At 39.5% G+C, this 14,926-nt stretch overlaps 1 protein-coding gene across 2 annotated transcripts in view; it reads right to left on the reverse strand.

Annotated features, from left to right (window-relative positions):
* Positions 1-10,868: 10,868 nt before the first annotated feature.
* galnt13 (polypeptide N-acetylgalactosaminyltransferase 13) overlaps positions 10,869-14,926 on the reverse strand; it is a 36,853-nt gene continuing 32,795 nt past the window's right edge. Inside the window, exon 12 of one of the 2 annotated variants that reach the window (XM_085373936.1) lies at positions 10,869-11,994. In XM_085373936.1, coding sequence (XP_085230062.1) covers positions 11,854-11,994 — 141 coding nt within the window. In that variant the 3' untranslated portion in view covers positions 10,869-11,853. The remainder of the gene's footprint in view (positions 11,995-14,926) is intronic. The other variant, XM_085373935.1, reaches the window with a different exon arrangement.

The raw sequence follows: 14,926 nt of genomic DNA on the forward strand, positions 1-14,926 counted from the left end.
ACTACGATGACAGCAGCGAAAGAAATAACAAATGATTCAATGTTTTTTTTTTCTTTTTTTAAAGTCTGGCTTTTAGTTGCTGCAGTCGTTAGTGCCCGTGCGCAATGTCTCCTTTTTGGGAAATAAGGCGATAAAAGTGCGATGTCTTCTCCCGAGTTAGACTTGCATCGTCCTCTTTCGCCACACACTACTGTTGCTACACTCTACAGCCATGAAATATCAATAATGGACGACCAGCTTACAAACCCCAAAGATAGAAGCCATATGAAAAAAAATAAAATAAAATAAGCGACGCACAGGATAAGGTATCCAAGCGCGCCAGTCGCAGTCCAGGTTTTAGAGGTTTATCAGTTGCAGCGTCGTGGATTACTCATCGCCAGTGAAGGTTGGGGGGCTATATCGACTTGTTCAAAACTGTACTCACGAAGTAAGTTTTCATTGGAAAGTTCAAAATCCTTAAGTGGTCTATAAAAGACAATTATCTCTGCGTAATTAGTCTGTGGAAACGGTTTCCAAGATGAAAACGCTCTTTGCGCACTTGCGGCTGTGTTGGAGATAATTCGGTTTCCAGTCCTTCCTTTGCGATCTCTACACATAGAAGATAAATTGCGCCCAAGTATATGACTGTAAAAAATGACGAGCTGGAGGAAGAAAATCACTGTCCCACTGTCGTCATTTGCTGCTGCGCGCATCGACGCTGTTTGCCTGGTTCTTTTCGGGCACCTTTTCTCCTCTCTTAGAGAAATATCGACTGGATTCTCATAGTTCAGCGGCAGAGATCCACCAGATGCTCTTTTGGCTGCTTAAATCATTCTTTCCCTTCGATTTCCCTGTTCGGCTCCTGCGCACTTCCACGATTTCAGTGATGCACTCACTGTTGCCTAGTGGTACTACAAAGACAGACAATTTGGAGGAGGAGGGAAGAGGATTCGCCTGATTTGACAGGGTTTTTTTTCGGGTTTTTTTTTTTTCAAGTGATCAAATATGGGAAATTGCAGTCGAGATGTCTTGATGACTTTCAAATAATTGCACCGAAAGCAACATTTTAGACTCCAATAATGGAAGAATGAACCCCTGGCTTAGAGATAGATTGCCAATAACAGTTATTAAGGATATTATAAATGCCTTTTGCGTGTTTTAAAAAGCTACATTTTCCTCCTGCAGCTTATCTCTATTTTGCAAAAAATAAAATAAAATAAAAAGTTGCCAAACTAATGCTCATTAGTCTTTTTAAGCAAGTAACCAGTTTAAGGAAAAATCGTCCCAATGCCAGTGAACATTTTGAAATGTTTAGTGGCTATTCTTCTGGGTCACCTGTACCGACAGCCACAGCTGACCCCCACATTCATCGATCCCATGGGTGACTGCACCCGATCTATGCTACACACTAGATCTCTTAACAGAGTAACACCTTCAGCGGTGTAGTTGCTGTCACTCCCAGCAAACTCTTTTAGATCTCAGGAGGACAAAAAAGCTGAAACCAGAATTCACCCATCATATTACCAAGATCAAGGCCACGGGGGAATACACCCACACCATAGTTACCCAGGCTTTCTCTCAAACACATGAAGCAGGGTGAGCAGCCTAAAACAAACAGCTTGTCTATTGTATCTCCATCTCTATTATTTTCTATTTTATTTTTGTGATTATGTCTTTTTTTCTTGCTAAAATCACAATTACCCCTATCGAAGTCAATGATGTGTGCCTCTTAGATATTAAAGCATTAAAGCAGGATACACACTGCATCATCAGCGCAACAGCAATGTGGATTGATTTGGCTGTATTCATTTTCACCCCAGAAAGAGTAAATAGATCAAATGAATAAATCACCTTCTGAATCAGGCCTGACAGTCACCTACACATCTTGTTGCATCCGGTGTAGTATCACACACAGTCATCTGTGAATATCAATCATTTGTTTTGTATTTACTGCCATTTCATGCGGTATCTCTTGATTTTGTAGTGTAAATATCTATAATGGCCTGTTGCTCCCTTTTCTTTAACCCTTTCTCAATGCAAAGTCTCTGCTAAGTCAGTCTGGTTCCAGGCGAAATCTACCTCCCCTAATATCTTTTATGTCCCTGTACTTAACCACATGATATTCCTTGTCCAGTCAGAACCCAGCAAGCCCTACTGTACCAATGGTAGCTTCTAAAAACAGCACTAAGGCCTGACATAACTGTTTCCAAATGAATGATTGCATGGCAGCACAGAGCAAAGTTGAGATGCCTCTGAGCACTGTCTGCAAGGCACTGTGATTCAGTCCTCTTGAGGAGAACACACAGGAAAAGATTTCCCCATCAGTCACCAGGCCATCATAATTGCCAGGTGAACATTGGCTTCAGCTTCTGCACAATTCTGTGCTTTTATAATGAGTGCAGGGGGACACAGGTCACCCAATTCCTGCATTCTGGCCCTCATTAAGAGGAAAAGGCTATTCACATATTTGCAGAGCAAAAAATATGGCTATTAGTTTGGATTGGCCATCAGCCAGCCAGCACCACGAGCTAGAAAATTTTAATTGCTGTATTTCATACATATGCTCACTGAAACAAAAGTCTGTACACTACTTTTGTCAAAGTGTCTCTCCTGCATGTACTTCCAGAAAAAGAGCAATTAACTCCAGGATACAGTGGAGCTTTTTTAATGACAAAGTCCCTTTGGATTATCTTCAGTGTTCATGATTTAAAAATCCCCTGAGGCCTCCAAATCAAGAGAAAATTAAATGTTCCTGATTAAATAGGCACCGAGTAAAGTAAGAAAAAAACACTTTTTTTTAAGAATATAAAAGAGCCAAAAGCCTGTGTGCTGAACACAGCACCCTGCACACAATGCACCCAGTGGCTTACTAACAATGACTCTTGTTAATGCTTACATAGTAAAATCAAAATTCTAAATGTGTGGAAACTGTGGCAGAGTCAGTGATACTGACAGACAGATATAGAAATTGGCTTTAAAAGTTTGAAAATGTAAGTTAGTCCATTTCAAGCAGGGCTTCGTTATCAGATTCAACCAGCTGCCTGACAGAGAGACAAGGTTTGAACACTTTGTGAACACATAAAAAAAAAGCATTCACCAATCAGAGAGTAAGAGTAGGGAGATTTGAATCCTCATCAACTGTTTGTCTGAAATGTGAAATGTGCTCGCCCCTCCTTTCATAAAATTGCTTGCATAGCTCAAACTGTAACTCAGATCAACCTGGGTTAAAAAATCATGAATCCTCTTGCCTTTATTTTGCTTTGTTTTTTATTTGTGTGTGTGAGCATGTGAGTTTAGCCCATGATTTTCATTGAAATGCTGCCAAATTCTAGGAAGTAGAGAAGAGAAATGTTTCATCACTCATCCAAGTGACTTCCTCAGTCTCAGCTGACTGCGGGTTTCCCTAATCTTATAAACAGTACATTTGCATAATGACCAAACCTAGCACCACTGACTAACAGCATTGTGAGAAGGTGAAAGATGTACCCTCAGGCTCCCTCCTCAATTCAGAGATGGTATGCAGGAACCTTTGAAACTGCACAGTCCTGGTTACTGGAACCGTTTGTCATTGTGTACCTTTACTTTCATGTAATTCACAACAAAAGCTCCCATTTCCACATGGATTGATTTCAGGTTAACTTGCAGCCACAGAGACAATTACAAAGAAAAAAGATCATGCAGTGTTAGTAAGTGTTTTTTATCCAAACATGCAGAACTTATCAACTGTAAGGGAGTCTATAGAAACCATTAATTGAAGCATCATTCAAGCATCCCCAACCCTGCAGACACGCTTCCTTAATTCTGCTCAGCACATACGGTAGGCCTTGTCAGTGACAGCTAAATCCAAGAAAGAGGTTAAAGTCCGGGCTTGTTCTTGTCACACACCAGCAGGCAGCTGATGTGTAACTCTGTGCACTAAATTGGAATATATGCAGATAAGTTCTCATCTAATAATGAGAGAATTTTAAAAAAGTAGTGCATTTTGCTTCAACAAAGAAAAAGGGGTTTTCTCCACCAAAAGCACTTCTTCCATTTGCCATCTATAACTAGCGCTTTCCATGCAGATGTTAGTTATGCAACAGCTAGTGTCATGTGTTAGTCAGTGATCAGAAATACTTTGATGATCTTCTGTAACCCATTTCTTAAAAATAGCCTGGGCAAAACCTGATGGGCGGGTGAGGATGGGATTGATTTATTAATCTAATCAGACCAATATAGGACACTAGATGCATTTGTCCCCCTCCCTAAATCAGCTAGGATAGCACTTGAGGTTATTCTCGGAAGATCAGCCATCATGTCAGGCAATCTTCTCTTATTTTCTATCTTCCTTTATAATCTCTACAATCAAAGACAGTGCAGGGAAAACCGCCTCAGCTTTGATGCTGGCTTTGATGGATTTGTTCTTCTACGCCCCCCACAAATTTACGACTTCCTCACTAAAAATTCTCTGTAATCTTATTTAGCTGCTACAGTATTGATTTCTTGAATTTTGAACAAGCAATCCTCTTCTTATAAAAGATGTGTGCTATGTCTTTTCTCCCTGCAAAGATTAGGCTTTAACATGATCTGAAGCATGCTGATTGGATGCTGAAGCATTATCAGACTCTCCTCTATACTTGGCATGTAATGTAAAACCATGTGGTGGATAAGAAGAGCAGCATCTCTAAACAAAAGGGCACCCTGGGAGTGCATTCAATGAGCCCATGGGGCAATGCCCTATTTTGCAATTTAAAAGAAAAGGATATATTGCAGACACAAACCATACACATAAACTGAACGGCTTCTTCCTTTGCTACACCTCTGCACCAAGTTTCATGACATTCACCTCAGACCCACCTCAGCCCTTGCTTTGGTGGAGAAATGGGAGTAAAGCAATTGGGTCACAATGTGGTGCCTCCAAGGGACATATGAAATTGTCAGCATCTTGTGGTAATCAAATGACATTACAGCTTTTTGTCAGTGATTGAAAGAGATGGCAACATTTAACCGCAAAACAAACTATCATACCTCTTACAGCTACGCAATCATAGATTTAAAAAGAGATAAAAATTGTAGGTACACTGAACAGCAAATGGGAATATTATTCTGCGTCTGTTGGTTTTTCTGTCCCTAGCTGAAGCGAGACCTTATTAGTTGTTGCCTGGGTCAAAAATAGCATCTGAACAGGAGTGCTTTGTCGAACAGCTCCTGGAGATTGATGATTGATTACCACACAATTACTGCTGAAAGCAGCGGGGCCCTTCCTCCTAATCACTGCTTTCGTCGTAAAAAGGAGATTATCACATAGGAGAAGCTTGTTAGAGCCACTTCCTCCCTGAAAATCAATAAAAATTACTCAAGAGATGGCAAGCATACATCAGAAATGTCTCAGTTGAATCCCTAGGCTGGCTCTGCACATCTACAGGCAGGTACTGTACATTATTCTCGGTATGTGTGGGTGTCTCCTGTGGCAGTGGATGTTACCCCATCTGAGATATTAGCCTCAAACTATGTCTAATTAAAGCTGCTTTCCAACGTAGGCGCTCTGGAACTTTAGGTCCCCTCAACAATTAAGTGCAGGATTTCTCCTTTGGTCTCAAGCGAGGCGAAAAGACACATTCAGAGGTTTGATTATCCCCTCTCTCTCTCTTCTACTACCCATTATTGGATTCACTTAGTTGATGGAAACCTATATATAGTGCAGGGGAGAGCCAGGCAGACCGGTATACAATCAAGCAAACTGCAGATACTTGGAGGGATAGGACACAAAATGTCCAGCCTTGGATTTGAAGTCAGGGCACGAAAGTGTTGAGTTTCTTGTCATGATGGTTTAATGGAAACGGGTTAGGGAGACTATCAGACTTAAGGAGACGAGGTTCAATTGCTCCTGTTGCGTCCTTGGAAATTCCACCAGGATGGGCTCAAGGAAAAAAAAACAACAAACAAAAATGAGCTTTTCTATAAGCAACAGTAGTCATGATTTAAAGGGGAAAAAAACTCAAGTTAATGCTTGGATTTACCTTTAAAAGGATGGCATTTACCAACCTTATTAATAGCACTATTTATAATAACCCACTAAAACACATTTATGCACTTCAACACAATTATTCTATTGTTCATACTGTTACTTTTGTATTAACTATAACTAACTGCAACACACAAGACACAATTTAGTGCACACAAATCACACACTATCGTCTTTTATTGCCACATGTAGCTGAATGCACTGCAGTAAGTCTCACACACCGGTGCTGCAACTTAAATATTTCCTTTGCACTCATTTGATTTTGCTGGTGACACAAATACTACTGTAAACCTAAAGGTACTTTTATAGTGTGCATGCTTGGCTTCTGAATGAATTCACGTTTTTGAATAAAACATTAAATAATTCCCTTGTGTTTTCTAAACAAACAGTCTCAGGAATAATAGGGACTTTGTTGTGTAAAATGGGGGAATTAGACATGGTGTAATATGGTCTTTGGTCTCTAGATAAAACCACCTATTTATACAGTATTTCCTGAGCATAAAAAAGACCATGTTTTAAATAGCGGAGAACTGCAGAGTCTTCATCGTGAGGATGTTCTACCTTCCGGAGCGACAGAAAGCTGCAGACAGCCACAGATAAGGCTTCCATTAGGGCTATTATTTTAAAGCATCTCACCCCTTAATGGACCCTCCTGGTGTGCCCACAAACCCGCTATCTTATCCTCACAGGGCCCGTTAACCAGCCTGGGTTTCGCTTCCTACAGGTGTGAAACTGTCTGAAACCACAGTCAGTCCCCTCAGGGCAGCTGCTGGGAGTGCTGTGAGGCACTGATGTTTTGTCAGCCCCACAACAACAACTGTTAATACCTCTGCAGTGGGCACCTTAGAGAGCTTTGAGAAATACTGATCAAAAAGCTACCATAAGTGAGGACAATGAAAATGCACAGTATATCTGCTATGAGTGTTTATTATTTACCCACTATGTCTAATGAGACTTTAGGCACAAATAGTTTTTGTTTCTAATTTTATGCTTAAATGGTTATTCTTTCTTTTATTTGATGAAAAAATGAAGACTTACACCACTCTCCTCACTGTACTTTAAATGCGAAGCTGAGCAGAAACAAGGAACATCAGCACACCCAACACAGTCAATATTCATTATTGGTCTATTTTTATATTTTTTGTACAAATATTTTTGCATGGACTTTGTTCTGGATTGCACTTCGAGCCAACACATCTCTATGAGGCTGTCAGGTTTTATTCAAAGCCCCTCCTTGAGCCTGGTTCTGCCAGAGGTTTCTTCCTGTTAAAAGCGAGTTTTTCTTTCCCACTGTTGCCAAAGTGCTTGCTCATAGGGGGTCGCCTGATTGTTGGTGTTTGTCTGTATTACTAGGTCTTTACCTTACAGTGTTAAGTGACTTGTATTGACCATTGTTGGGATTTGGCACTATATTAAAAATATATATATATATTTTTGCTGGATTAATGATGCTATACCCAACAAGTTAAAAAGTTAGCTTCAGAGATTCTTTGTTTCATGTAGATGTGAGAAAGGTGTTGAGACTCACATACTTGCTAACATCATATCTAATCAGCCAATCACAGCCAGTGAATTTAGGCATGCAGATAATGACAGGATTATCGGCTGAAGTTCAAATCGAGCATCACCTAGGGGAAGAGATGTCATCTGAACATGGCGTTGTTGTTGGCGCCGGGTTGGCTGAAATTACTTATGTACTGGAATTTTCCCACACAACCATCTCTGGGGTTTCGCGAGAATGGATCGAAAAAGAGAAAACACCAAGTGAGCGGCAATTCTCTGGTCCAATGTCAAACTGGAACATGACAGTTCATTGTACTTAAACGGCCTTCATAGGCACCTGGTTACAATCTAATATAGCTCATGTGGTGGAAAGAGGCAGTTGCATCATTGATGTGCAGAAAACAAATCTATGCAATAGCAAATTCAATTAGTTCGCAAGGCAAAAGTGGGTACTAGTCAAGCCTAACTTACTGTATAAAGTGATGAGTGTAAGGATGTTCGTCAGCATGTTCAAATCGTTTTCTAATTCCTACGCTCTGTGCTAACAAAGAGTGGCAGCAGATAATATTGTGCTGGATAAAAATGCCGATTTCAAACACATTTGCAGTGAGGAAGGTGTTTTATGCCATTTTTAGTCGTTTTACTAGTTTTTAGTTGGGTGACTAGACTGACACCAGCTGTTCTTGAAAATATTAACATGATTTGCTATGAAGTCTATTATGAAGCCTGATTTGATAGCTATAATAGAAGAAGTTGGAAATGCTACCTTGTGTTATATCATGGTGGCCACTGGACTGTGGGCAGCACTTTGGAAATCCTGGTTCCAATCAATAAGCCTGACATTTATTGAGTAAGTCATCAAGCCTTTTTTTTTCCTGATTCCAGCTTCTGAAATGTGCAGACTTGCTGTTCAGACAACTTTGCCTGTAAGAGGTTTGAGTATAGAAAACAAATATTAAAAATATATGCTGTCCTTTTCAACAACTTAAGGCTTCAAGGCTAAGCCGTTAAGTAATCAACTGAACAAAAATCAGAAAAATGAATGAATATTCCAAATAATAATTAGTAAAGTTGTATAATTCATGACGTCCAGTGTCTGCTGGGTATTCTGCTAGCTTTATTTTTTCAAAGCTTTGCTCAAAAAGAACAATTTTGTGTCTCAGACTTTTTCATAGTCACCTGAAAGGTCGAGCCTTCTGTGATTAAAAGCACACAGAATAATGACAAACTCCTTTACACATAAAGCAAAAAACCAACAACTAACATTCATTACAATGTAACTCTTATAGTATCCTGTTGTATTGGTGTTTTTTTCTAGCTCATAATAAAAGAGACGGTACAATTTGCTACATTTAAAAAGGACAGAGTAACCCCGGGTAATGAGATGTACGTGAGGCCTTAAAAGCTTATTAATCAACCGTATATTTTGGTGCGACAAGCTGTCAGGTGCTCAACAGTGAAGCTAATCATTATTTTATGTTCAGAAGTTTTATTTTTTCTACAAAAAAAAAAAAAAGCGAAATGTACAAACAGATGACAAATGTGCAACCCACACATTGAAACATTACATTCCTGTTCTAACACCATGCACTTTAAGATAATGAAAAACAATAAATGTGTGTGCGTAATATCAAAGAGGTCACTGATTTTCAATCTGAATGCCAAGCAGGCACCTGGCATCAGTTCAGTATTCAAGCAGCATGGGCAGTATACCCCACCCCTCATGTACTTAGTCCTTCAGATAGTCTCCGAATTGGTTTTTGTGGGACCAATGAGGATTTCCAAAACACAGCACAATTTCAAAACCCACAGTCAGCACTGTTTTTATTACTTCCAAATCTATCACGTGGTTTCGTTTAATCATCATTCAGTATGTTTTGCAAGAATATTCCAGTTTTACAGCATCTTAGAAAAATAATTGGTTCTGTATATATAACAACAATGGTGCTAGATACATCTGAACAGCATTATGTACAATACAATTTGTTTGCTGAATGTGGTGAAAGATATCTGTAAAGGTAACGATGAGTACTGATATACTTCATATTCACTTAATGCAATGATCAAGACTTTGTATCATTTATTTATGAGATATGGTAATTATTTAATATCAATAAGCTGCAATATTTTATCTCAAACCATCCTTTTCAAACATAAAACGCCTCAACCATCCAAAATCACTAAAAACCAAACATGTAACAACTTTTATAAGGAAAGATTTGCACCCGGATATGTCATGATATCTCCTATGGAAAGAATTTGAAATCATATGGAAACAGACTTAAAAATAATCTTTTTGATGTAATGATGTTTTGATAGCTATAATATTACAGTGTGATTTTCTCAAAAGTACCTGTTAAAATCTACATTCATTCAAAATGTATCACTTGTATTTCTAGTCCAAAACCAACATCATATTTCTCATCACCTGTAATAGATTAACTTCCATGATGTAATTCCTGTTGGAGTAATACGGAACATCAACAGCTGCGTCAGTTAACAACCGACCTGGAATTTCAAAGATATGTTTCAGGTATAGTGCTGTGCAAAAGTCTCGAGTTGCCCCTCATTTCCTTTTGCTTTGCTTCCAAAGTAGTTAGAGTTTCATGCAATTTTTAAAGTGGTCTTGAGCAATAATTATCATTTGAATCTTTAAAATTTTGTCTTTGGACATTGACTGCTTTTTTTGTTGTTGTTTTTAATTTCAGACAAGTTCTTGCACCTGACCATTTTCAGACTAATGTTTTGGGGGGATTTTGCATTTTCTTTGGGGGGGGGGTATCTTTAGGCGCTTTGTTATTAGCATTCTGTTGCAAAAACATTTTCCCCACAATTTCTTTAAACCAAGACTATGAACAAAGGCATTCAGGAGAGAGGTTCAATAGTGAGTCTCTATAGCCATCTGTAAAACAAGGTGGCGGCTCTGTCATGGTTGTGACTGCAATTCAGCCACTATTACTGGGGGATCTTCAAAACTCATCAAAATTGATCAGATTTAGATCCACCATCCCCAAACACACCGCCAATGTAGCAAAAACATACCTGGATAGAAAAGCACACAGTGAAACACTGTCAATCATGGACTGGCGTCCCCAGAGCCCGGATCTCAACATTAATAAAGCAGTGTGGGATCAACTTGACAGAATGGAAAGAAAGGCAGCCAACATCCAAAGACGACCTTTGAATGTCTTTTAAAAAGCCTGGAGAACTATTCCTGAAGACTTACTTATGGAAGTTACAAGAAAGCTGCCTAAGAGAGTTCAGGCTGTGTTGAAGAATACTAAAAACTGATTTTTTTTAAAGCTCCCTAGAATTATACAAACTGTTTTGTCTTATACTGCATCTCCATGTATGTTTGCATACTTCAATAAAGCACTGCAAATATCAAGAAGTTAAGGGTGGCTCAAGACTTTCTGCACAGTACTAGAAACTTTAAAGAGATTAGTACAACTCTTTAACCAAGTTTAAGGGATCTTCATAAAAATGGCACTCCTCTTAAGTTAAACTGTAACAACTGATATGGGTGTCAGGGCTTCAACTGAAATTTGATTGTTCAGTTTGTTAAGGTTGGGCTTCCGTTTTCTCTCGAGCAGATTTATTACCACACGGTCTCATGAAATGTGATAAAAAGACACGTCCTAAATAGCTAATGCTACAGTGGGCTTGATAAAGAAGAAGGAAAAGCATTTGTAGGTTATACAGGGCTACGACTTTATCCCTTCAGTAAATCACCTTAAGAGGGTAACACCTATCAGTGCTGATCTCCATATGTTAGTCAACAGTTGCAGTTAAAATGACCACCATTCTGCTTCAAGCATAGACACAGTAGACACCGACACGAAAAGAGAATGAGCAGCAAACCAGCTGTTTTCTTTTACAACTGTACCTATAGTAGATACATCAATGCCTGTCTGGATACAGTGGTGGTTATAGAATCTCAACCATTGCAAAGATACGTCTCAGAAAATGACAAATGGTCTCCTGTTTATGTTTTTCCAGAAGCTAATCAGCAGTCAGTGCAGCAGATTCACAGCTAGCAGGTGTCCATCACAGTGTGACTCCTTTGATGTGAGTGTTTTCCATGCACGACCCGATACGTCATTATCCTAGTTCAGATCTGTAAAAGTTCCCAAAGCTACAGCTCATCATATTTTTAGAAATGCAGGTGCCAGTGCAGTTTATCCTCAAACCTGTGTTGAACTGTAATACGATCAAATGGAAGAAAAGCCGCTGCTGCCCAGTTCTCTGCATTTCTTGGCCAGGATGTAAAAGCAAGAGGTGCATGATGTGTGGTAAGAGCCATCTGGTGAGGGTAAGGAAAGCCAGGACTGGTTGGGTGGAGAACGACAGAGGACTGAGGTGAAGAGTCAGACGCTAAGGGTCATGTTACGGAGCAGCCACTGCTGGGAACGGCTGCCATTGCAGTCTCTCAATGTGGGGACCATCTTGTCGTCCTCAGAGGGCATGTCCAAGCACTGGTTGCTATTCACATGCAGCAGAGTAAGTCGCTGGAGAGAAAAGATGAAAAAACAAAACAACAGGCAGTTACAACTGATGTAAATATATACGCATGACATTAAACAATTACAAGTTGAAGACCAACCTCCCCTGTGTTTTACAGTCATGTACTCTCAAAGATGCAGGTCATCACTGAGGGCATCAGTGTCAGCTGCCAGTGCCTCACTGCTTCAACTGTGGTCTGAAGAAAAGCTGAATCTATGCGCATCACTCAAACCAACCCTCAGATTCATTTTAACTACCAATTTCCCAAATTTCAGCTTTGTTGTACCATTGACCCAGTAAATAAACTTAAGTCTGTGCCTGCACCATTTATTAAAACAATAAAAACAGAATGACAAAATAAGGAACATAAAAAAGGGTTACCCCTCATACAATACATCTCTCACTGTGAAACGCTGTGGAAATCGAGGCTCCTGTCAGGGGAGAAACTTGTCATTGGCACTTTAACAAAAGGATGTTTCTGTGATTGACTGAGCTTCAAAAGCATCAACCTCTCTAGAGCCAACTCCCCCCCACATTCAGTGGTAATGGGAAAAGGAGTTGTTTTAATGTTAAAACCACTGCAACAAACTCGCTACAGTGTTTTCAGTTTTATCACTATGTTTAGGTTTGCAAACTCCTGTATGTTCATTGAATAGCAGGTGAAGACACATCATGAACAAGTGGATCGCATACAAAGTAAACGTAGACCTGTGCATACATTTGACCTTAACAAGGAGGTCTACTGAGGCGTTTTCTAGTCTTTAAAGCTGATTTTTGGACCATTAAAAAAGTGATTATATTCTGATTACGAATGTAAATAACACATTCTTTACACATCCCGAAATTACAAAGCAGCTTTAAAAATTAATGTAGGGTCTGTTTATACTCCGTTATTATCTCTGTTTTGGTCTGTGCCATCAACAAAGGAAAAGATCCGGTCCTGTAGCTCCTAATTTTCACCAACCATTCACTGCAGGCCAGAAAATCAAACCAAAGAGCTGAAATGATAGCGATGTGAGGTGATAATAATGTTTGTTCCTCTGAGTGACCCTTATCACATACATGTGGTGATCTGGTCCATTCTCAGGAACAATAATAAACAGTTTTAAATATTTATTTATTCCAATTATTAAAATAACCTAGGAAAAAGAGTTTATTGTTAACACTGCAGCTCATTATATTTACTTTTTGATCAAAGTGCTACAGTATAATAGGCACCATTAGCACCAGCAGTAATACTGCTGGTGCTTGTTAGCACTGACCACATCACGATTATTTATTCAACACCATGCTTGGGATAAACTGTGTTTTTATTGTTAATGCGACACATTATAGCAGCATCTTTTTTCAGAACACATAAGTAACCAGGGATCACGAGGAGAAGAAAAAGTTTACAATGTGACATTAGTTGCAACAAATATCTCTACCCCAATGATTGTGTGTGCCTTAATCAATACACCACAATGACCGCCTCTCAGTTGCAAATTGTGTAAAATCTGATAAAAATTTTCCATTTTTGTTACTATGGTTGCTGTAGCTCAGGAGGTAGAGCAGATCATCTACTAATCAGAAGGCTGGTGGTTCGATATCTGGCTCCTCCAGTCTGCATGCCGAATATCCTTGGACAAGATAGTAAATCCAAGTTGCTTGTATGGATGGGTGAATTAGGCAAGTTGTATAAAGCACTTTAAGTGCTCAGTTAGAGTTGAAAAAAACCTATATAAGAACCAGTCCATGTATTAGCAGTGTGTCACAAAAAAAAAAACAAAAAAAAAAAAAACACAATTTGTTGCCATTTTTCAGCTGATTCAAAGACAACACAGTTTGACAGCATTAAATTTTTTGCACCAACAAGTAGGGATGGGTATCGTTTAGGTTTTATCCGATACCGGTGCCAAACCGGTACTTTTGAAACGGTGCCGGTGCTTAAACGGTGCTCGAACCGGTGCTTAAAGAATGGAGAACACAAAATTGGTCCAAAAACCTCTCATGTTCAGCTGTTTTTTGTAAAAAGATAACAATGTTAGCCTTTTCTGCAGCTATGGGGCATATATGGTATCACTCTTAGCTGGAAGCAGTGCTTAAACAATGGAAAAAACACAAACTTTGTCCAAAAAACCTCTCATGTTTAACTGTTTTCCACTTTTTCTTTGGTCATTTTAGCCTTTTTGGCCATGATGAAGGGAGTATCTGCCATCAAACAAGAAGACAGCCGCATGTAGCTATGATGATGTTTGCTAGTTCACCTTACATGCATGTCAGAGATTTACAGTTAACAAACAGTCAGGTGAATAAACAACACTGAGACACTTGATACTGATAACGTGCGGCACGGGTGAAACTCAGAGAGAGTCACACCGAGCTGCAGTATTCGTTTATTTTTATAGTAGCAGGGTGGGACAAGCATAGCAGTTTCCTTTAATTTTGCATACGTGTGTGTGGGTGTATGCGTCACTAAGTTCGTGTGTGTGCTAATCTCTTTGCTGTAAATGACACGGGGTCAGCTTCCTGTTTCTGCGAACAAAGCTGTGGGTGTTGTATCTGTGCAAAGGAGCAAGTCTTTCCTATAAGAGTAAAATATGAACATATACTTTAATGCAACATAAAACTCATAAAAGCGTTTCTTCCTTAACAATGCATTAATGTAATAACGTGGTTAGCCTACTCAACGTAAATTACACACGGACAACATTAAGCTACTCACGCAGAGAAGAACGGCTGCTGCAGCATCATCATCCCTCATCATTTCTGCTACACTGGCAGGGCTAGGGGCCAGGACTCTATTCTTCGGGTTTTTGGGGGATATTGCTCCGGGTCCGATAACAGGTACCACACCCGCAGTAGATGTGCACGGTGTGAGGTCTCGCAGCAAGCTATCAAATACGGCGCATTTCTCAGCTTTTAAAAAAAAACGCTATGCGTCGCCAGGTGTTTCAT

Source organism: Diplotaxodon limnothrissa, linkage group LG16 (genome assembly GCF_057381915.1).
Source record: "Diplotaxodon limnothrissa isolate DT_005_m linkage group LG16, D_limnothrissa_male_GT1.1, whole genome shotgun sequence".
Classification (NCBI taxonomy): Eukaryota; Metazoa; Chordata; class Actinopteri; order Cichliformes; family Cichlidae; genus Diplotaxodon; species Diplotaxodon limnothrissa.